Source organism: Anolis carolinensis, chromosome 2 (genome assembly GCF_035594765.1).
Source record: "Anolis carolinensis isolate JA03-04 chromosome 2, rAnoCar3.1.pri, whole genome shotgun sequence".
Classification (NCBI taxonomy): domain Eukaryota; kingdom Metazoa; phylum Chordata; class Lepidosauria; order Squamata; family Dactyloidae; genus Anolis; species Anolis carolinensis.
In genome coordinates this window covers 210,325,225-210,350,093 of record NC_085842.1, presented here as the reverse complement: position 1 = coordinate 210,350,093, position 24,869 = coordinate 210,325,225, and the positions used below count along the sequence as shown (strand labels likewise).

General features: G+C 38.9%; 1 protein-coding gene across 2 annotated transcripts; it reads left to right on the top strand.

Moving 5' to 3' along the window:
• The first annotated feature begins 879 nt into the window (after positions 1-879).
• On the top strand, positions 880-23,061 carry csad (cysteine sulfinic acid decarboxylase). 2 transcript variants are annotated; one of them, XM_003216664.4, is made up of 15 exons: positions 880-1,103; positions 4,297-4,446; positions 7,570-7,696; positions 8,631-8,721; positions 10,551-10,657; positions 12,644-12,759; positions 13,738-13,817; positions 14,607-14,661; positions 14,986-15,102; positions 16,831-16,895; positions 19,116-19,197; positions 20,273-20,472; positions 21,001-21,052; positions 21,674-21,763; positions 22,631-23,061. In XM_003216664.4, the coding sequence occupies exons 2-15, from the start codon at positions 4,324-4,326 to the stop codon at positions 22,802-22,804; spliced, it is 1,479 nt and encodes a 492-aa protein (XP_003216712.1). In that variant the 5' UTR covers positions 880-1,103; positions 4,297-4,323; the 3' UTR covers positions 22,805-23,061. The 2 variants fall into 2 exon arrangements, with proteins under 2 accessions (XP_003216712.1, XP_062827709.1); XM_062971639.1 differs by having other exon boundaries at positions 882-982.
• The last annotated feature ends 1,808 nt before the right edge of the window (positions 23,062-24,869 follow it).

Genomic DNA, 24,869 nt, shown 5'->3' with positions numbered 1-24,869 from the left:
GCTATTGGAGTAAGATGACAGGGAGATGTGAAAGTATTGTTTGATTGCAGGTCCCTTGATAATCTTTCAGTTGGAGACTGGAACTGTTGGAAATTGAACTTCTGGAAGGCCAGTTTCCTATCCCTGCTGTATTGGAGAAAACACGGACATAGGCAAACTGTGACAGTATTTTATTTTCTTCTTTGCTTATTGGCTTGTTTCCTAGTTTCTACTCTCTTTCAGCACTTGTATATTCCATCTCGCTTGTACAGAATGCTGCACACTTGGAGTCTCCTTTGTAGAGAGCAAACGTGGGGTATAAATAAACATGACTGCATTTGTTCTCTCTCCCCCCCCCCTCTCTATATAGTTGGAATTTTTTAAATCTGAAAAACAAAGCTTGACATTGCTATTTTATTTAAGGGTCGCTGTTTTATTTTGCTATTGTATATATAATGGAACTTGTGCATACTTGGATCTTGGTCTCCAAGGAGGGTCCTGGAACCAAACCACAGTGAATTCCAAGGGCCCACAGTTATGAATGCAACTCCAACACAATTCAATCAGATAGAGTCAGGAAATATATTAAGTACTGAAATACAACTAATTATAGTTTTGGGTCAAATAATTACAACTGCTTCTTTGTCATTTCAAAAGAACTGCAGAGTGTGCCCCATCTTCATCTTTCAGGGCTAAAAATACACAAATATATGCATTTATGAGTTTTCTTGCTTGTATGCAAATAATCCCTACTCCCACAATGTATAATGGTACTTGTCAGGAACACAGGTCACTCTTTCTGTACTTTGCCCTGAAAACGGTGGTGATCAGGGTAGGACTGAGCAGGTAACCATAGCGATTGGGTATAATGTTCTTTCTCCTCTGACGTGGGTGAGCAATCCCTTCAAAGTGATCAGGCTGAAATCGTGCTCAGTACTGTGTAGGGTTAGTGCTGTGAGTGATTCCAACTATGCAAAGAAGTCGAGCTAACATCCTGCATGGAGTAAGCCTTCCGTGCGCAGCCATGAATTCTTTCTGACACAGACCACCTAAGTCCAGTCTCCAGGAGAGGAAGGTTGTTTGATATCCAGAAGGGGACGGACACAGAGACAATCTGCAAACAGGTCCAGCTGAATGATTAACACTGCTACATTTTAAAACAGGCAATGGGGAAGTGAACTTTAGCAAAAATAGTACAGTGTACTTAATGCAGTTTATGCTGCAGTCAGACCGATCTGCTTGGAATGCAGTACACTTGATTCTGAATTAATTATTCTGGAAATCCCAATTTGAGAGATTAATTTAAATGCAACTATTTTGTTTTTATAGATGGAAATATTGGCTTTAAAGTATTGGTAGGGCTGGAATGGCAGTGCTGCACAGTGAGAGAACTAGGCAAGAATAAAGGGTTGTATGTTTTTGCTTGTTTACTTGAATTTATATATCACCTTTTCCTTATGGCAATGAAGATTTTAGTATTTTAAATCATTGTACAATTGTAATATTTTTTGCTAGTACAGTGATCCCTCACTACTTCATGGTTCACTTTTCGCAGATTCGCTGTTTTGCAGTTTTTCAATAAACTCTAAAAGACTATTATAAATCATAAAAAATTACAATTTACAGCCTAAGAAAGGGAGGAAGGAGAAGCCAAAGGGAGAGAAGAGCCCACGTTGCAAAGGGAGGACAAGGAGGCGATTTATCAACACACGATTGGTTGATAAAGACTTAAAATAGTGTATAACTACTAATATAATGTATAAATATTAAATATAGTGTTCCTACTTCGCGGATTTTCACTTATTGCGGGTGGTCCTGGAACCTAACCCCAGCGATAAGTGAGGGAACACTGTAATGGGGTGGAGTGTCTGTTCATATCATACAGCCACAACATTACAATCCATGAACAAAAAACAGGTACAAACTGAATATCCCTAATGTTCCAATTTTTATATTTTTTTCATGTTGGATCAAAATGCATGTTTTCTTGATGTTGCAGATACATAATGAGATACCTTGGAGATGGGATCCACATCTGAACATGTATTTCCTTTATGTTTCATATATACCTTATAAGTGTAGCCTGAGTATGATTTTATACAAAATATTTTAAATAATTTTGTGCATGAAACAAAGTTTTTGCACACTGAACCATCAGCAAAGGCATCACTGTCTCATCAGCCACCCATCTCAGCAATTTTGGTTTTTGGCGTTTGGTTTGGATTTTTGAATTCTAGATAAGTGATGCCCAACCTGTATAATCAGATTTAATTTGTGTAATTACAGAAATACCTAAAGTCATTATATGCCTTGGAAAGAGGAAATTCATTGGAATCACTGTCTGCATGGGAAATCCTGCATGGGAAATCCTCCATGCTCCATCCAGCTCACCTAACGGTGGCTTTAAGGGAAATAGTCTAGAAGGGAAAGAAGGTGCTAGGAGGGAATTTCCCCATTTAAACTACATGATTCTCCCTCACTAACCTAGCTGCTTGGTGCTGTGGCTGGATCTTCACTCTCCTATATACCAGGTCTGATCCTAGATAATCTGCTTTGAACAGAATTATATGCGTCTACACTGCCAGATAATCTGGGATAAGCAGATAATCTGGAATCAGATCCTGAGATATAGGGCAGTGTAGATCCAGCCTTTGTGTGAATGGGGAAAGGATGAGGCAGGAGACCTCTTCATCTACCTGTGCTGAGACTAGGAGGATGGTATTGGAAGTATTGTTTGCCTATGTGAGCTTGTGTATAGGAGAAGGAATGTAGAGGATGCTACAAATGTGTAGAAGAGTCTCTGGCCCATTCTACACTGCCATATAAAATCCAGATTATTTGCTTTGAACTGGATTATCTGGCACAGTTCAAAGCGAATAATGTAGATTATCTGATTTGATATATGACAGTGTAGAAGGGGAGTCAGACCCAAAATCATCTCTTGCCACAAGTAGACATTGACCTTGCTCTAAAGCAGGAATGAGCAGCTAATGGTTCCCCTGATGTCAAATAACTAGAGTTGTCAACCCTGATCATATTGGCTATGCCAATTAGGAATAATTGATAATTGCCATCCAGCACTCTTTGAAAGATGACAGGTTCCCCAGTCTTCTTCCTTAAGGATATGAATAGATAAGGAAAAAGGTTTGATTTCCTCTATTTTGTACCATTATTGAAAGTTATAAACATTACAATACAAGGCAGGAAGTGCTATGCCTCAAATGTAACATCACCAAAGACATTGAAGGAATACTGGTTTCTTTTTTGAAGAAATGCTGAATTTCCCAAGGCAAACCTGTATAATGGAACCTTTTATAAAATTAAATAAGTGATGGGTTGGATTTTCCATTGCCTCAAAACCTGGTCAGGCTAAAACTCTCAACAGCTCCAGATGTGGTTGGCTGGATTTTTCCTCAGCCTCAGATCTGGCTAGATTGGAATTGACAATGATGCAGGTCTCTGGATGTGGCTTGCATCATCTTCTATCGGGATCTATCCTAAGGCCCACCAGTATTTTAACTTGGATCATGTGTTGGGTTTGTCAGAGATCAGTTATGGGTGGAATTCACAAGGTTCTCTGGATATGGCCCCCCCGAAACCCCACCAGTATTTTAAGCTAGATCTTGAAGAGTCCGTGTACTATGTTTGGTTCAGATTCATTGTGGATGGAATACACATGGGTCTCTGAATGTACCTGGCCTTCAACTCCCATCATCCTCGATTCAGCCTTCTCAAACTCTGCCAATATTTTTATGACCTCATCACATGAGGTATGACGTCTTCGAGCAGGGCCGGTGAACCGGCACATACTGCCTTGGCAGCAACACAGAAGGCTTTCAATATTGAATAGAATTCAGGGGGGGGCAACACTGCCCTCGGGGGATGAGACGATGGTTGAGTTGGTTGGTGCAGGGCATGGGGCAATGTGTTTCTCATGCTCCCCAATGGACACCGCAGGATTTTTCATGATGCGTGGCAATTCCTGCGGGCAGTCTGATGAGGCCATCAGTTGGCTCATAAAGGGTAGGTGTAGCAGGTTTGGTCTTGATCCATCATGGGTGGGATTCACATGGCTTTCTGGATGTGGCTGGACTCCCATCATCCTCCATCACCCCCCCCCCTTCTGAACCCTTCAATTATTTTAAGTTGTATAAGTAAGTTGTATATGTGCTAAATCCAGAGCCATCAAGTCATGTAGGAACCTTTGTGGTACAAACAAACATACACTTTGACTTTTATATATTCCGTATGCGTATATGTATGTATGGCTTTGACTTTTGGTGATTTGAATACATTTCCTTTTGGCTGTATTTGCAGAGAGCTGTTTAGAAGGTACAGGTAATAATGGCAGAAGATGCTCTGTCACATCCTGCCTTGGACAAAGAGCCTGGGGAACAATTTCTTCAGGAAGCATTCCAGATCCTGATAGAAGAAGGTGTGAGAAAGGGGATGAATGTCTCTGAAAAGGTGAGAATTCGTCTGAGAGCAAATGATCTCTATATTTCCCAGCTTTGTTTCAAAAATGATTAGTTACAATGTGCACCACTCAAATGTAATTTAAACTGTTGCATTTTAGTTACTTTGAAAACACTGTGGAATAATGCAAGCTACTTGCCTGTGATACAAAACAGATTTAAATACCTATAGGTTACATGCATCCTGTAGTTATTAAATTCTTGAAAAGCAGTTTGCCCAGAAGACAAAAGGAACAATGTGGGAGTTAATATGTTCCCCACCTCCAAAGCCTGTTTGACTGTCTTTCATTGAAGGGTAGACTTCAAAGTACCCATATTAGACTCTTTCAGCATAAAAAAGGGGAAGGAAAGGGAGGGGAAAATACGAATGGATCTTTAAGACTAACTGATTTTTATTTTTGCAAGTACTTTCTTGGACATCAATCCACTTTTTCAGACACAATTCAGATTGCTGTATTTATTTTCACTCTATACTACATCCCAAAAGGTAGATTTATATCCACAAAAGCACATGTGAAAATAAAAACTGGCTAGTTTTAAAGGTGTTGTTACACCCCCCCCCAACTTTACTCCTTTGAGTAGTAGGGATGCCTTTATAGCTACTTAAGTCAGTAGATCTTTGGTATGAATAAAAGATATAGAATACTAAGGAAATTTTTCCAGTTATGCTGGAGGACACTATCGTTAATTTTAGTGTTGAAATGAAGCCTCATCTACACTGACCATTTAATGCAGTTTCAAACCATTATTGAAGAAAGTTGTTTTGCTGTGCAGATGATTAATAGGAAATCCTGAAACCAGTTTGAGACCTGGATGGTTATTACACAAAACAAAGAGCACTGCTGTACATTAAGGGCTTGGATTCATGCCCCTTTTGTGGGAGTTTGTTGTGTAGCCACTGCAGTTTGAATCTAGTTTCAAACTGCATTAAATGAACAGTATAGATGGGGGAAAAGACCTAGCTGAGAGTCTTGCCAGCCTTTGTATGTAGATGAGGCCAGATTACCATCTTGTTTTCAACTTCAGGCCGTAAAATGTCTTCAGGCCATTTTGAGTGACTGTCTTTCTCTGCATAAAGGAGAGGCCAGCAAGGATCTTTATCCTCTTAATCATTACATCCTAGTGTTTTTGTTGCCCAAAGTGGAGAGCCAATATGATAATAGGGTCTCCCCTTATCTGGGAGATAATAGTTTCTCCTTTAGGTAAACAAAGATTAAGAACATGTTGGTTTAAGTTATTGGGGTCACATCACAAAGGAGCACCAGAGATCATACGAGAGAAATAATTGCTCAATGAAGTTGGACAAGGGGGAAGAGGGGTCCAGACTCCTAGTTTCTTAAGACCATATGAGACCTAGAACACCATCTTTATCATGAGTGGAATAGAAATATTCACTTAGATGTGTCAGGCATTAAGTTTCTTTTTAACTTCTGCTGAGTGTGATTTAGGTTGTTTGTAATTTTCTAATTACTCCCAAGTAATGCTTGAAGGAATGTGTCTTCATGTATGAGATACTCTTTTACCGAGGTAAGGTTTCTTGAGCATAAAAAGCTTTCCTTTAAATATTTCCTTTTTCTTCATATGCCTTTGCTCTCTTCATGTGCCTTTTGCTCAGTGTGGGCGTGTATATGCATATAGGTTTCTCATCTCCCATGGAAAGGGGAGGAGGAAAGGTCTGCAGAGGCAGAGATGAAAAAATGCAAGTTAAACTTCTCAGTCAAGGAGCCCCGTTGGCGAAGTGCATTAAAGCACTGAGCTGGAGACCGAAAGATCCCAGGTTCAAACCCGGGGAGCGGCGTGAGCGGCCGCTGTTAGCCCCAGCTCCTGCCAACCTAGCAGTCCGAAAACATGCCAATGTGAGTAGATCAATAGGTACTGCTCCGGCGGGAAGGTAACAGTGCTCCATGCAGTCATGCTGGCCACATGACCTTGGAGGTGTATATGGACAACACCAGCTCTTCGGCTTAGAAATGGAGATGAGCACCAACCCCCAGAGTCAGACATGACTGGACTTAACGTCAGGGGAAACCTTTACCTTTACCTTTTAAACTCTTCAATTACTTCCCACTGAGCTACCAATTCACATAGGGTAAATCAGTGGGTTGTGGGAGCTAGATGATCTTTGGGCTCCCCTCTACTATTCAAGAGCAGGAGATGGGGCCATTACAGTTAATATACACCACTGTAAGATGTAGTGATGTTAATATACAAGATTTAATAACAATCCTGGAATTATTTAGGTTGCTAACTGGAGCTAATGATAGGAATGGACGGCACCCCTATTAAAACAGCTCCACTCGTTGCCAATAAATTTCCAGTCCCAATTCAAAGTGCAAGTCATCACCTACAGAGCCCTAAACGGTTCGAGTCCTGCCTATCTTCGTGACCACATTTTCCCCTATGAACCGACACAGACCCTAAGATCTGCCGGGGAGACCATGCTCTTACTCCAGCCACCATCACAAGCACGGTTGGTGGGGACAAGGAAGAGGGCCTTCTCGGTGGTGGCCCCCCAGCTCTGGAACTCCCTCCCCAGTGAGATTAGGCTAGCACCCACCCTGTCTACCTTCTGTAGGGACCTCAAAACATCGATGTTCCAATGTGCTTTTGATAATGGTTAGGCCCCTACCCATGAGTGCCCTGGCCCAAATCAACCATCAAATTCAACTCAGCACTTTATTCCTGCCCTGGTCCTATAATCTGCTTCTTGCACAAGCCCATGCCTAGCCCCCTCTAATTTCTGATCTACCCACTAGATTTACTGATTCTGGTTATTGAGGTTTGCTTTGATTCAATTTAATGATGTTTTTATACTTTAATGTCTAATTGTTTAATTAGATTGTTATTTATTTATTATGTTTTTAAATGTGTCTTAGTTGTTTACTCTGTTGTTACTGGGCTTGGTCCCTCTTGTAAGCTGTTCCAAGTCCCTTCGGGGAAATGGTTGCAGGATATAAAAATAAAATTTTTGTTGTTATTATTATTATTACCATCATCATAATCATCATCAAGCTAGCATACTTTAAAAGTAGGATTAGAATGCTGAGATCCTCTTTATGAAGTTGTGACATTGCAAGAGATCTTTGCAATATTGGTTAACCTATCCTGTTTGTAGGTGTGTGATTGGAAAGAGCCTGAGGAGCTGAAACAAATTCTGGACCTTGATCTAAGAGAAAGTGGGGAACCAAATGAGAGGTTGTTGGAACGTTGCCGGGATGTTATCAAATACAGTGTTAAAACATGTGAGTATCTTGCACTGACAACTATAAGTTAGAGTGTACATTTTTCATTCCCGATCTGCTTGTGATATTGTTTCTTTTCCATATATCTATTGTGAGACTGTGCAATCCCTCAGTTTAGTGAAGTCAGTTATTTCTTAGTTTATTTTTTTAATTAAGAGCTGTTCAACAGTGAAATCGACTGCCTTAGAGAAAGATGAATGCTTTTTATCTGGAGATCTTTAAACAGAGTTTGGATGCCCACTTCTCACTGACACAAGGTTGAATAAGATGGAGCTTAAGATCCCTTGAAGCTCTATGATTCTAAGTGCACATAACAAGAGGTAACATTAAGAGAGAAGGAAAAGGCCTGTACACAGTTTACAGTGAGGGATATTTTTCATTTCAGTTTAGCCAGGCAACAAGTGGGTAGATTTTTGACCAGGTTCTCAAGTTAAATACACATGCAACAGATTAGAGGTAACTTTTGAGTTAGTTTCCATATCCAAAACTAAAACCCATGCTTATTCTGAAATAATAAAGAAAAGTGGATTTTCAAAAGTTGTGATTAAAGCAGCCTTGAATTCTGTGGAGAAGTAATTTGAGATTCCACTTATTTCCCACCAGATCAGTTAGCATCAACATCAGTGAGGGATGATGAGAGCAGCAGTCCAACATTTGGAGGATCACATTTTCTCCATCCTTGCCTTAGGAAGCCATGTTTCAACAAGAGAGGAGTATAGACAAAACAAGTAGTGAGTGCTGCTTAGAAAAATCTCAGTCTTTTTTCTTTTTCCCTATTTTATCCATGTCCTATATACACAAAAGTATTCCTTGTTTTTCTTCCACCAAAGTAAGCCATATTCAGAAACATTATAGTGTTAATACCTAATCACAGATCCAAAGGAGGTTCAATTCAATATAGCATTTCTCTCTCTCTCTTTTTCTTTTCCCACAGGTCATCCACGCTTTTTTAACCAACTGTTTTCAGGGCTTGATCCACATGCTCTGACTGGATGTTTCATCACTGAGATGCTCAACACCAGCCAGTAAGTGTTTTGCACATTCTTTACTCTTGGTGGTCCCTCTAAGAAAGAAGTACAGTATAGTCTCACTTATCCAACATAAACGGGCCGGCAAAACGTTGGATAAGCGAATATGTTGGATAATAAGGAGGGATTAAGGAAAAGCCTATTAAACATCAAATTAGGTTATGATTTTACAAATTAAGCCCCAAAATATCATGTTATACAACAAATTTGACAGAAAAAGTAGTTCAATACGCAGTAATGCTATGTAGTAATTACTTTATTTACGAATTTAGCACCAAAATATCACGATGTATTGAAAACATTGACTACAAAAATGTGTTGGATAATCAAGAATGTTGGATAAGTGAGTGTTGGATAAGTGAGACTCTACTGTATGTACATGCCAGATAGAAATCATACCACCCAAATAATAATGCTCTGAAGTATTTTAGACCGAAAGATTGTGATTAGCCCAAGAGGACCTGGTGAGTACTGTGAGTTCCATATCGGAGTAGATACAAGATCTACATTCAAATCCTATTCGGCTATTAAACTCTCTGTTCTATTCATATACTTTAACCACTCCCTTGCTGACTGCTGGCAGTCAATAAGGGAATAAACCCTAGTGGGATGATTATACCCTGTCCTGAAATTTTATGATGTAGGGCACACTGAAAGTATCTAAATAAGCAAGTAAATAAATAAATAAATGATAAATACTGTCATTTCACACCTTTTTATTTGAGCTACACACTATTTGGAGCTGCAGGTTAACAACCTTCCTGCATAACTTTATAACTGATGCAGGCCTTAGATCCCCCCCCAATAGTTGTGGACTTTAAAATGCTGTACGTTTATCATCCTCACACTAGTTTCATCGTTATAGCTTTTTCTCTGAAAAGAATCCTTCAAATATTGATTTGGTGAATTTTCTGAGACCTCTAGCCCATAAATCAGCACTTTGAGGGATTCCCTAATGAGAAAGATTGAATGTTATCCCAGTATAAGCCTGTGATTATCAATATGTCTTATTGATGAAGTGGGTGGGAAGCAAGCATTTTTTACTCATTTATTAAACTCATTCTGCAAATCCTCCCTTTAGAGTTACACCTAAGGAGTGAACCCCACTGGTTTCAATTGGTTATATGTTTATGTAAAACGTATAACAATATGATGTTGTGGGTATTATTCAGTTAGACACAGGCTATTTTTATTTTAAAACATATTCTAAACCTCATTTCTATTGAAACTAATGGAACAAGGAGGTAAAATGTAAGTCTCATTTATTTCAATGAGAATTAAGATTTAACCTGAATCCAATACACTGCATCTTCAGAACACACACACACACACAAAGTGGGTGGCTGGGAAAATGGTGCCATCCTCTGATTCCAAGAGTACATCTATCCCTTTTGTGATATGTGAAATATGATTGCACAAGTAACATAAAAATTAGCAATTGGTGATTTCTTGTTATTCTTTTTGTGATTAATAATGCCACTTTCTCTTACATATTCTAACAAATGTGGTGAACTCCATTTACCATTTTTATTTTAGCCAACATCATAAAATATTTTGCTGAGCAACTGTAGTGATGAAGTTTACATTTCCATACGTTTTAAGTAGGGGTTTTTTTTAATATGGTCCCACAGATATTGTGGGCCTACAATTCCTGGAATACTTCACTAAAGATTATGATAACTAGGATTGATGGGAATTGCAGTTCAATACCTTATGAAGACTACTTGGTTTGTACCCCTAGTGCTGTTCCCTGGTGAAGCTTGCAAGATTTACAGTTTTCTGTTATGGTGGTCCAAAACACCCATTGATCAAATCTTCTGTTGTAGGTACACTTATGAAATTGGCCCTGTCTTTGTTCTGATGGAGGAGGTGGTGCTGAAGAAGCTGAGGGAACTGATTGGCTGGGAGAGAGGAGATGGAATATTCTGTCCCGGTATGTGAACCGACCTAAAAACCACATGGTGATATTTCTTAGGTCCCTTCCACACTACCACTATATCCCAGGATCTGATCCCAGATTATCTGTTTATCCCAGGTTATCTGGACTCATATAATCCAGTTTAAATCAGATAATCTGGGATCAGATCCTGGGAAATGAGGCAGTGTGGAAGGGGCCTTAGTGTGTCTTTAAGACTAATCTTTCTCTCAAAAAAGAAATCTATGGGTATCCCTCAGTTAATGAAGCATCCTTTCTGTAACAAAATATACCAGAAGTAGAAATAACATGGGGAAAATAAGGATAAGTTACTATAGGTAAAGGTAAAGGTTTTCCCCTGACATTAAGTACAGTTGTGTCCAACTCCGGGGGTTGGTGCTCATCTCCATTTCTACGCCGAAGAGCCAGCGTTGTCCGTAGACACATCCAAGGTCATGTGGCCGGCATGACTGCATGGAGTGCCGTTACCTTCCTGCCGGAGTGGTACCTATTGATCTACTCACATTTGCATGTTTTTGAACTGCTAGGTTGGCAAAAGCTGGGGCTAATAGCAGGAGCTCACCCCCGTTCCCTGGATTCGCACTTGGCAACCTTTTGGTCAGCAAGTTCAGCAGCTCAGTGGTTTAATTCACTGCACCACCATGGGCTCGTTAAGTTACTATACCATGAAAGAAATAAGCCCTCAAACAAAGTTTTTATCCCAAACTAACAATATATAAACGTACAATGAAAAGACCAAATCTAAGAAGCCTTCTTTAAGTAAGCAAAAGCATTTTGAATATGCTGAAGGCCACCTGAAAGTTTCTTCTAACATGTTCCTAAGTTTTCAACAGCCTCCAGTTTTGCTAAGATTTCCATGTTGGTGACCAAACTTACAGATTTATGCAATTTTAACAAACTGGGGGATCTGGTGAAGCAGGTTTGTCTCCATCACCCCCACCCTATTTCTATATTTTTGCTGTTCACACATGCTCACAAACAAATTCAGAAGGATTGGCAAGATCAAAATCCCATTCCTTCCCATTTCAAGCTTTATTTCATTTGTTTCATACACAGCTCTCAACCCAATACTGAAAGTCTGTGTCTCCAGACTTGGTAATACCTATGTTATTATAAAATTTCAACTAAACAGAGAATTGAGAGGAAGAGTGGGAATGGATAGGCATAAAGATTTGCTAAACTGGAGCCAGCTTATCAGAGGCAATATATTTCCCATCATAGTTCACTTGCTGTCCAACTGACGAGTATTTATCTGACCTGTCTTGTTGCACTGTACATATCATAAATATCGCCATATTAACCCTTACCTAGCCTTGAGATTTTAAGCATTCATCATGTGGAGGTGGTTGAGAATAACCTATCTTCTTACTTTTTTTATTTTCTGCTCTGCTATTTTTCAGATTAGTTTTGACCTGCCTTTTTGATGCTCTAAAGTTTTTGGATTCAGACTTTTGTCTTTCATCTGTCTTCCCCACTACATATATCTTGTGTAATATGGAACTCTTTTTTGGGGGGGGGGGCTCATGCAAAATTAAATATACAGGCAATCCCCGGGTTAAAAACATCTGACTTACAAGCAACTCATAGTTAAAAACTGGGGTGAGACCACAGGGAGTGAGAGAAATTTACCTCTAAGAAGGCAAATTCATGGGGCAAAGCATCATCATGGGGAAAAGTTGTCTCCACTAAAGCATTATCACCAATCCTTGTTTCCTCAAAAACCCAAAGGTTTCCAAATCCAGTTGTCACAAGGACAGAATGTGAGTTGAAATCTTCTGAACAGGGGCACAGACAGCAAAACAAACACCACAGGGGTATTAATCTTTCCCTAAGCTATGACTGGTGTTACATTTTAAAAATGTACTTGTTTAGACTTACATACAACTTAAGAACAAACCTACAGAAACTATTTTGTTCATAACTTGGAGACTGCCTGTACACAAAAGTTAATATGGTCTATCTTGGGTCTCTTTTTCTCTAAAGGGGGATCCATCTCCAACATGTATGCCATGAATGTGGCCCGGTACCACTGCTTCCCAGACTGTAAGCAGAAGGGAAATTGGGCAGTACCAAAGTTGGCAATGTTCACATCACAAGAGGTATGGCTGACTTCTGAGACAACTCTTGGGGACAGTTTTAGCCTTCAATATCTTTTGAAGTACAGTTTGTATTTTCTTATCTTTCTTACCAGCCATTCTGGTCAACTGGAGGTGATGTGAGAGTCTTGGATTTTTTTGTGTTTGATTTGCTTGTATAATTCTATTGCCATTATGTATTTGTAGCTCCTTAGTAGGTATTTCAGAGGTGTTTTGATATACCATATTCACCTCCTCTCTGGCCCACATGCTGTTATCGTTAGCTGAACTTTCTTTTAAGGGTATATTATTCTGAGTGAATCGGTCAACAGCAAGTTTGAGAAGCTCCAATTGTCCTACTTTTTCTAGCCTTTCAAAGATAGAAACAACAGTGTGGGCTGTAAGAAGACACTGGTTCATCACAAAGTCTGGGATAATTGTTTGCCCTGTATGTTGTTTTATCTTGGTAATGAGGGAATTCTCTTCTGAAGCATCTGTTTCAATTGACTCCAAGGACACTCCTTAGAATCATAGAATCACTGAGTTGGAAGAGACCTTGCGGGCCATCCAGTCCAATCCCCTGCAAGAAGAAGGAAAATCTCATTCAAAGCACCCCTAATAGACGGCCTTCATGATATAGAGCCAAGTTATTGTTAAAGACTACTGATAGAGGCTCATTAGCTTTATCATGAAGAACTAAGGGAGTAGTGTTGTTGTCAGTAGTAGAATCAAACAGGGTATTTAAGTCAGGTATACTCAAAGTTTCCTCCCTGAAGAGTTCATCAATTTTCAGTTGTTTAGAAGCCTCATGGTGTGTTGTTGACTCGGGGCTAGTCATATTGCGTTTTCTGTTCCCCATTTCAAGGAGAGGGAGTAGGAAAAACAAAAATACCGGAGCCCATTAAATCACATCCTACCGCAGTTCATTAAATCACATCCTTGCCTTCTTCTCAGATTTTTTTTTGTGTCATTTGTGATTTCTTTTTCTGGCTTCCCTTCTAGAGTCACTACTCAATCCAAAAAGGAGCAGCTTTCTTGGGCATTGGCACGGACAATGTCTACCTTGTTGCAGTGGATGAAAAGTGAGAGTTTTCAAATCTTAGTGAGGTCTATGACATTAGTGGATCAAACAATCCAGCAGCTACCTGTTCCTAGTACAGATAATTATCTGGCAAAAGTTTGCTTGCTGTCCCTCTCTTCAGCCTTTTCTGAAAAATGTTCAAGAAGAGAGATTCCACAATGGCTCTAGACTGTTTATTCCATTGCTGAGCCACCATTGAACTTTAGGTCCCACTCCCAAGAAATTTTTATATATATATATATATATATATATATATATATATATATATATATATATAAAATATATATAAAATATATTTTTATATATATATATATATATATATATATATATATATATATATATATATATATAAAACAACTGCACTTCCAGATCTAGGATCCATTTACTCCATGCTTCCACTTATTACACTATAGTAACATAGGGACTTGGGTGCATAGATAATGGCTTTTTTGTGATTCTCCTGCTATCTTTAAAAAAACAACAACTCTGTCTCTAGCACACCCACACAATCCCAAAGTGCTAGGGGTAACACTATAGATTCAGGTTTAGAGTTACAGCAAAGAAGTGCTTAGTTCATTGTGTTGCTTTCCATATCACCTTTGAGGGTGGGGCAGAACAAAGTTGACACAGGTATGAAATAAATGCAGTGTGGTTTCATGAACAAACTTTGAACATGACTTGTCAAATCAGTCATGTATCAGCCCTTCCAACAATATTTGTTGATCTGCAAAGTGTCTTAAGCAATGAGATCTTCGGGACATGGTACTAATACCGTATCTTTCTTCCTTAGAGGGAAAATGATCCCAGCTGACCTGGAGAAACAAATCAACCAGGCCAAATCTGAGGTAGATTTTCTATAATAGGGAAAACATGGGAGGTTCATTCATTGCTCTGCTTTTAAGGATTAAACATTATAGTGATGTTCCTCAATTCCAGAGGTGTTGGTAAGAGAGCAGGGATGTGACAGCATCGTGTTAATTGCTTGCTTTACTTTTGGTAAAGAAACATTTGAGTATGATTATTTTGTGTCATATGCTTTCAGACCAAACACATCCAGGTAGACACATGAGAAAGGAGGAAATATTGGTTGGTGGCAATTTATGTTAGGCAAGGTTCTGAATGTGCCTGCCTTCCATCAGACACTTTCCTTTGTGATTTCTCCATTCCAGAAAGCATTTCCCTTCTTTGTCAATGCCACCTGTGGCACCACAGTTCTAGGAGCCTTTGACCCCGTGGCAGAGATTGCAGAAGTGTGTGCAAGGCACAGGATCTGGCTCCATGTGGATGTAAGTACAGTGTGCTGAGTTGAGAACCCCTACATTTCCTTGGAGAGTTATATTTCTGTTATAAAAAGGTGCCGGGGTGTGTGTGTTGCACCTGTAAACCTGAGAAGGAGAAGTGTGGCATTTTAGGTGTTGTTGGAACACAATTCCCATAATATGCCACATGGCTATGCTGGTTAGAGAGGATGAAAGTTAAAAGTTCAACATCTGGAATATCACAGGTGCCCAATCCTTTTTAAGACACCAAATGGCACACCAAATGGCACCATAGTAGGATACTTCTGGCTTCTGAACAAAATCCAAAAGACTAGACACATTGTTCAGCAGGTATACTAAGGTTTTTTTCCCCACATCCTTCAGTGACCACAGTCCCATGTGCACATTGCCAGATGCTGCTGAGAGTAGTATGAGCTTAATCAGCTGTTTTACCATGTAAACACAGAAGGGTTTCTATGTGCTAGACCAGGCATGGGCATACTTGGGCCCTCCGGGTGTTTTGGACAGCTGGTGGGTTGTTAGGAATTGTGGGAGTTGAAGTCCAAAACACCTTGGAGGGCCCAAGTTTGCCCATGCCTTTGCTAGACATAGATCTTCCTGGATGGGCTACAGTAGTTGGTCTTCATGGGATACCTTTTCAACGTTACCACTCTTTGTGGTGCTTTCAAATGTTTTGTCTGAATGCAGTTCCCAATAAATTTGATTGCTTTTGATTGACTGAGAATTATCTCGTGTCTCTTTCCATTTTTCATCCTGGTCACAAGATATTTGTCATGTAGAAATGAATAAACTCAAGTTTTGAAGCACAACAGAATATGACTCTTCTGGGGAAACAGTTTCTGAGTAACAGGGCTATGCAGGCATTTTTGTGTTTTTTGAGTTCAGAATCTTGAAATATGTTCATTAAAAAAACCAGAATATCTAATTGATAATCCTCCTAGCTGTGGGGATGATTAATGCAGACCTACGTACACATATGAATTAAAGGTACTTCTGCACTCTTGGGGAGGATATTGATATTTTTACTCAACAATTGGCTTTGCTGTTGCATTTTGTGACAGGTCAAACTTACATATGAGTTAAGGATGTTATTTCATAATCCAAAGCTGGTTGGATACTCTCGGAATTTTTCTCAACCTCCACAACACTCTTCAAATAGTTTTGGACTGGGATTTTTGGTAACATGAAATGCTGTATGGATATCTTTTATGACAGTGTTGCTCAACATTGTGGTCTGTGGGTCACTGGCAGATGGTTTATACCATTGAGGAGTGGGGAATCTATCAGCCCTTGGTTTCAGATAATTTTAGTACAGTACAGTCAGGGCTCCACATTTGCCGACATTAAGGCACAAGACCAACATGATACTGAAAAACTGCAAATAAAAAAAATGTTATTTTTACCTGATAGTCTACTTTTCTATGAATTTCTAGGTCTTCCAGCAAAACTCTGTGGTTAATGTTTGCTGGAAGCTTACCACAGAATTGTGTTGAATGATGTAGAGATTCCTGGAGAGATGTTCTTTCTATAAATCTCTAGGATCTCCAGCATGACTGGGGGAAGATGACTAAAGAGTTACACTGGAAGACCTAGATATTCCTTGAGATAACATTTTAAGTAAAATCTGTGGATAATCAAATCTGCAGAAGTCAAAACTGATATGTGGAGGGACAACTGTAGAGCTTTAGACTAGATGCATTCTTAAATACTCATTTGCCTTTCTTTCTTATGTAGGCAGCATGGGGTGGCAGTGCCCTCCTCTCACAAAGACATCAGCACCTTTTGGATGGAATCAATAGGTAGGTGTTATTTATTGTTTGAGGTAGGTGGGCTGTAAGAATATAACAGTAGGCTGGAGTTAAGCAGGGATGGGTTATTGAAGTTGATCAGTCTGTACCTGAGAAGCCAGTCTTGACTTGGTGTTTTATATGGAAAGCGCTTGATTCCAATTAGTTGTTTGTGTCACATAATCCCCATGAGTTGTAATCCTTAATGTTTCCTCAGCAGTAGATCAGCAGCTTTCCCCTTTTGGAAATCTAATATAGCATCACAAACTATGGCAAACTTATCCCAGCAACGTCTTTCTTGCTTGTGTATAAAGCTCCTAGCTTAGGCTCAGGTATCTTGAACTGATGAATGTTTGGAAGTAAGCAAGTCACAAGTGGTACATTTTACTTATAAATAATGGGTTACTTTGCAGGCAGAGTAATGAAAGCAGAATGTGGCTATGTTCCAAAAAGAACATAAAATATGAGATTGGCGTTGTTCTAGTGCAGAATGCAAGTATCGTTTCTTTTCAGTTGCCTTAGAGTGCCCTTTAAAGGCAACTTGAATTTATGATGTGGTTTGGGTGGAATTTTTCCAGTCTTGCATGAGGCTAGGATTTGTGTGGGTACCTGGGTGAGCCCCAAAGTTGACTGAGAGGCTCTTTGTACTGAAACAGTCCCCAAATAGCTCAGGAGGGGACCAAAATAACTGCATTAATACTTCAAAATGGTGACCATGATGATGCCCTGTGGAGCTCCTAAGGACCTAAAATTGGGCAGTGTGACCTTCAAGCTCTAGAATGGAACAACCTGTTTTGCCTCATTCTATTCTCAGTCATGAGGGATTTAAAGTAATGGGAACATGATGAAAAATAAAAAAGTGATGCAACGAGCTACTTTTTGAAATACTTAACAAGTAACAGCTAAGTAAATCATTGCTGATCAAGGCATGATGTACAGAAATAAATTCCTTTTTAGATGAAATTTCCAAGTGTTTTTCTTAGATGCTATCAGTGTGGAACATGTCCTGAGGAGTCTTTTTTTTGTTTTTTTTGTTATTGGTCGGATTAAGTTTCTAATATGTGGTCAAACATGACGCCAGTGAGACAAGAGTTATTACATAGTGAGATAGGGTTACTTACACTGAAGGACTGACTTCGATAGAGGTTATTATAAGGCTTTATGTGTCATTTTTGGTATATGTACTCTGCCAAGTGCCTTGTTGTTTATTCTCTCAAAGGTTGGTGGTGGCAGCATAATAGTCTGGTGGAAGTAAAAACATTCCTTGTTGCAGGTTGCTTCTAGCACCGTACAGTCACAATGAATGATAATAATAAATTTTAATAAACTTTATTTGTATATTGCCGCATCTCCCCAAAGGGACTCCGTATGCATATATGATTCCATTCATACATATATACTGAATATCCCAGTCAAATGTATGTACAATACAACCCGCATATCTTTGAGGGATATTTTCCTGAACTCTGGATTAAATCCTATTAAAATGAATAACTTCCAGGTGAAATTACCATATAGAATCACTCTGGAAACCTAGAAAATTCCCAGAGAGGAAGAGTAACTTCTGCGGAAGCATACCATAAAATTTTCTGAAGCGGTTAGAAAATTTCTAGAGAGCACATATTTTGTTGGTGATTAGATGGTGAGAAAACAATGAGATAACAGGAATACAGTAAACTCTCAGTTAAACTGAACTCTCAGTCAACCGGAACTCTCATGCAACTGGCAAAAAATAAAAAAATTAAAATAAAATAATTGTTTATAATACAGTAAGCTCAGTTTATTTAATACAGTAAAACTATGTTACATTATGTTTGTCTTTATCTTAATTTGCTTGTAATTACCATATTTCAGTATAAATATCAATTCAGTACTGAGTTTATTGTGTGGTATATAGTAAGAAGTATAGTTTTAGTTCGGTCTGTTTTTAATAGTAACTCTCAAGCCACCAGAAACTCTCTGCCATCTACCAATCCCCATAGATTCTTGTTAACGGAGAGTCTACTGAATTTAGAGGCATTCACAAAATTCATCCAGAATTGTCTGCAATAATATGATCATTTATATACAACTGTTTTTGGAGAAGACTTGGCAATCTATTTTGATTCTGTTTTTCTTCTCATTCTCATAGCATTGCCTCTTCTGTATCTTAAGATCTTTGGCACCCATGTTTAATGTTTCAATCAGACCCCATAACACACATTTCTTTTTTTCTTTCTTTTTCCCATGCAGGGCTGATTCAGTGACTTGGAACCCACACAAAATGCTTATGACCGGCCTGCAGTGTTCTGCCTTCTTGCTCCACGATAGCTCTGTAGGTATTCAACAACTCTCCTTCCCTAATCCAGGACAACTTCTTTCTCTCTTGAAATGGAAAAGCTGGGAATATTATCAGTTTAAGGAATATACTCTTTAAAGTTATGTTATTAAAAGGATCCACAAGGCCATCTACTCCAACCCTCTGCCAAAAAGTCAAGGTGACTTGAGTATACATGAAGCATACTGATTTGGATAGATAACTATATTTGTGTAATTTCTCATAAATTTAGTACTCTTTGAAGGAGAGTAGCTATACAGAACACTGGAAGTTCCACACAGTGATCATAACAAATATTATTAGGGCCCCCTCCACACAGCTGCATAAAATCCACATTGAACTGGATTATATGGCAGTGTGGACTCAGATAGCCCAGTTCAAAGCAGATATTGTGGATTATCATCCTTGATATTCTGGGTTATAAATGGCTATGTGGAAGGGCCCTAGGTTGCCTTTGTACCTAGTCTTGCCCACATACTTTATAGCAGTCATTAGGCCTAGAAACATAAAACAATGGGATCTGAACAAAGCCAAATCAAAATGAATTAACTTGTGTAGATCTGCGCTAATACACACAATCCTAATTTTATTCCTCTGCCAAAATTTCCCTTACTTCAATAGACTGAACACTTCCTCCCGTATAAACTCAGCAAAGTTACAGTTCTAGTTTAGGATTAGGATGACTCAAGGGTTGCCTCATCCTATATGATTTTACAGTCAGCTACTTGTACCTTGTAAATAGTTGAATTTTCTAGAATTTTGGGGAAATCCTTTGCTATTCTATGCCCATATACATAGTGGAAATGAGTTTTGTTCATACTGCTGTCTTGCAATGTTTCTATTCTCCTTTCAAGCAGCTAACTTGTCATGCTCTCAATGTCTTATATTCACATTTTAAAAAATGGATCTGTTTTTTTTCTAATATTTTTATCTTGCTGATCTGTCTAATGTATTTATTCTTTGCATTGTATGTGTTTTGAGCATCCTATTGGATGGGAAAGTTATAAATGCCTCAAGTTTTTGTTTTAATAAGGTGTTTTTAAAACATGTTTTTACCACTGCTCCTTGGCAGGGTATACTACAAAGGTGCCACTGTGCCAAGGCGACCTATCTATTCCAGACTGACAAGTTCTATGATACGGCTTATGACAAGGGTGATCAAACCATCCAATGTGGACGCAAAGTGGACTGCCTCAAGCTGTGGCTGATGTGGAAAGCCAATGGTACCAAGGGCTTGGAACAGAGAGTAGACAGGGCCTTTGCCTACACCAGGTGTGTATTAGAGGAGGAGTTTGTAGGTGAAATCTTTCCTCCCTACCCCAACTTTTCCTTATACAAAGCATGCACAAGAAATAGAATGAAAATGTCAATTGCTTTGTCCAACTAGGATGTGGAAGTCAAGGGTGGAAAACATCTTTCCTCTACACTTTATGATGCTAAAGCACGAACAGAAAAATAAATCAAATCTAATGAAAAAAAAATTAAAATTACTTTCACTTGCTAGGAGTATTTACCTTGCTCTAAAACAGATTCTCATTCCAGGCAGTGCAAAATTGCTTTAAAACGAGATACATGCTTGCCATATGCCTTTATAGTAATTAAAATGCAGGCGCAGGAGATAAGGGGATATAAATATCTAAATAAATCAGTCACATTTTATGTTGCTCTGCCACTAACTTTCAGCAGTGATGCACTGCCACTCTAGTGAGTTGAGGATGCATGAAATTACTCCTCGGTGTACTGAAGGTGGTTTCTCTGATGTAAATCATCCCAGTTTCCAAACATTCTCTCCCTCTTTAGATATATGGCCAATGAGATTAAGAAGCGAGAAGGTTTTCAGCTGGTGATAGAGGTAAGACTTCACAAGACACAAGAAGCCTCAGACTTGGCATCTGATTTCAGTGATAAGATACAAGTTTTCAGATACATGGAGAGGCTTCAAAACTATGCCTCTAGACACATATAGAGTCCCATTTGTCTCACCAGTGAGTACCAGACTGCTCTATCACACAGGAAGCTGCCATATTGAGTTATGTCACTTTAGCTCATTATAGGCAAGTCTAATTTATTTCTCAGGGGTTTCAAGCAGGCCCTTCTGAGTTTGTCTCCAGATTTTCTTTTGAACTGTCAGGATTTTTTCTCTGACTGTTCTGCATGCAGAAAGCACACAATCTTCTATGGTTGTTGAGAGGTCTTTCCAGTACTGGATTGGGCACTTCCAAACAAATCCCCCCCCCCCCCCCAGCAATTGCCATTTCTCCACGCAGGAATGTGTTACTTTCTTTATGGCATGTTGCACAAAAGAATTAATATTAAACTATATGCAGAGATGGAGGTTGATTTGGTAAGGGGGTAGATATGCTACTAAAAATAAATACCCAGAGCCCCAAACACTACTGAGTAGACAGAAAACATTGGGGAAAAAATGCTCCCCAAAGCTTTTTAAAAAACATGTTTTGCTTATTTCTTCCAGCCTGAGTTCATCAATCTTTGTTTTTGGTATGTGCCACCTAGTCTACGGGGACAGGAGAGTTGCACCGACTACTCTCTGCGACTAGGGAAAGTAAGTATTGAGGACTGTGAACGCAGGCAGAGGACGAGACAGCTCCCAATCTCACTTTTCCATTCTGTAAAACCAGGTGACAGATGCTATATATGTGTTACTACAGAGCTTGAAATCACATAGCTGGGTGTTAGGGAACTGCAGCTTTCAGCAGCCATCTACAATGCTCTTTAACTAACTGGCACGATAATCAGAGAACAAGAGAAATTCAGAGAATATAGGTTGTCAGTATCTAATGTCTGCCATAAATCTCTGAATAACTAGTGGCTGAAAAAAAGGCAGGGGGAAGAGTATAATCATCTCCTGATATGATTCCTATAGCTATAGACCAGGTATGGGCAAACTTTGTTGCAGTCCAAAACACCTGGAGGGCTGTTTGCCCATACCTGCTATAGACCATTAATTATAACCTTTGGTTGTGCCAGCTAGGGATCATGGAAGCTGTAGTTTAACAAAACTGGGGCCTTAAATGGGGAAACTACTGTACTTAGCATTGGTTTCTGAGACTCTTTTGGCTATTTATGTGCCAGAAACAGGAATAGATAGACCTTTGCTCTGATATATCACCTTTTTATACTAAGCTATATCTGACAGCAAATGCAACTGTGAGCATGAGTCAACCCTCAGTTCCTGGGTTTTGCTCTCTGAACACAAGGTTTCCACATAACTCAGGGGAAAAGAAACCACTCATCATAGGTAGAAAAAGAAATGTTATCTATTTATTCACAGGTTTAGAAAAGATTCCATTACATTCTTTACATGCCAAATGCAAGAGAGAAAGTGATCCAGAAAAAAAACACTTTTATCCTTTTCGGATATTTGAAAAGTTCAAATTTTTACATGTGATTTCTGCTTTCTCCGGGTTAGGTTGCTCCTGTTATCAAGGAGAGGATGATGAAGAAAGGGTCTATGATGGTGGGCTATCAGCCACAGGGCAACAATGTCAACTGCTTCCGCCAGATTGTCACTAATCCAGCAGTCACCAAAGAAGATCTGGACTTCTTTCTAGATGAGATTGAGAGGCTTGGCAAAGATCTGTAGCAGTTAAACTTTATTCCATTTCCTATCTCCCTGCAGCTCAGAGCTGTAAACCCTGACAAAGATGGGGCAGACTACCTTTGAAATCCAGCACCCTTTGTATTTTCTTTCTCCATTCATGAGTTTTCTTCATCAGCTTTGAAAAAAATCAGAAACCTATAGATCTCTATTGGTTTTAACTTATTCTTTCGTGGTTTAAAATTGATAACTCTTCAAATAAACACTACCAGTCTTCCCAGGGTATCTGGAATATCTTCCAATTGGCTCTTGCATCTCCTTTTCTTTAGAGAGCAACAATGTCAGAGATAGTATGGCTAAGAGTAAGGAACTATCACAACTGAAAGGTGAGTCTGTGAGGGAGTTTTAGATGGCTAAGTTATGTCTGGATTGATTTCTTGAATCTCTAACCCACCCTTTTAGAGTAAATGCTTTAGAAAATCTGTTTTCCTCAATCTCTTTGGTCAATTTTCAAATTGGAGAAAATATGAGAAGCACCAAGTGATGGGTCTAAGCACCAGTATTTGTTTGTGCTCTGTGTTTTTTATTATTGCTTTGTGCATGGCAGCATACATAAGTGTGAGGAGCCAAAACAAAAAACAGTCTCTACTATGAAGGAACCAACCAACCATCTAAAGTAGACAACAAGGAAGGCATGGGCAGGGATGGAATTATGAGGCAATAAATTGCTCATAAGTAATGCCAGGCTTCTCTCAGCAGACTAAAGGGATGGAAGGGTTTGGAAAGTTCTGGAATGTATCTCCTGCAGATAGGGATTTGTACTATATGCTCTATATATATATAGAAGGTAAGGTCGCTCCATGCAGTCATGCCAGCCACATGACCTTGGAGATGTCTATGGACAACACCGGCTCTTCGGCTTAAAAATGGAGATGAGCACCAACCCCCAGAGTGGACTTAATATCAGGGGAAACCTTTACCTATATATATATAGGAGGACTTGGACTTCCAAATTTTAAGTCATATTATCATTCAAATCAAGTAAGATATACTGTATAGTAGAAAGACTAGCAAAACAAAATAGAGTAGTTAGAAGACTATAAAAATTAAATACATTTTCTATAGGGATAATAGAGGAAAGAGGAAAGCAAAATGGCATAGTACTGTATATACTTGAGTATAAGCCGACCCGTATATAAGCCGAGGCACCTAATTTTACCACAAAAAACTGGGAAAACTTATTGACTCGAGTATAAGCCGAGGGAGGGAAATGCAGCAGCTACTGGTAAATTTCAAAATGAAAAAAGGTTCCAATAAAATTACATTAACTGAGGCAAAAGTGGGGTAAATGTTTTTTGAATATTTACCATATTTCAAAGAAAAACAGTAAGCCAACTCTGTAAGTGCATAAATAGAGTCAACAAAACAATATGGTATCAACAATAACTTTATAATAATAATAATAATAATCATCATCATCATCAACAATAACAACTTCCTTTGTATCCTGCTCTATCTCCACATGGGGACTCAGGCCGGCTTCCAACATAGTAACAGGCAAACATTCAATGCCTATATAATCAATGCAGAGCTAGATATAGCTCTATAATTATATATACTAATTTCACATTTGCATTTCCCCCCTGAAAAGTTTGCAAATCCTCTGTGCATTTCCCTCCTGCAATATTTGCAAGTCCCATTTTGGAAAAGAAAAAATACTGTCGTCTCCAGGCTCCGCTGCTGGCTTGACCTTGACCCGATTATAAGCCGGGGGAGGCTTTTTCAGCACCCAAAAGGAGATTTTAAAAAACTCGGCTTATCTTCGAGTATATACGGTAATTTAAATAACCACTTTTAAAATATTTTGGAGTTTTGGGAAGATGTATTTATCCTATAATGCCAGTTTTGAGGACAGAAAATTTCCCAGCAAATTTTTAAAAAGAGCTTGAAGCAGAATTTAATGGAAGAGGTATAATGAAAATAAAAGATTGGGATCTAGAGATGGTAAATATGGAAAGGATTAAAAATCAATTTATAGGAAGAGATTTAGAGTGATATAAATACAATTGGGGAAATTTTCAAGTGATATAAGGTAAAAATATAATGGAGG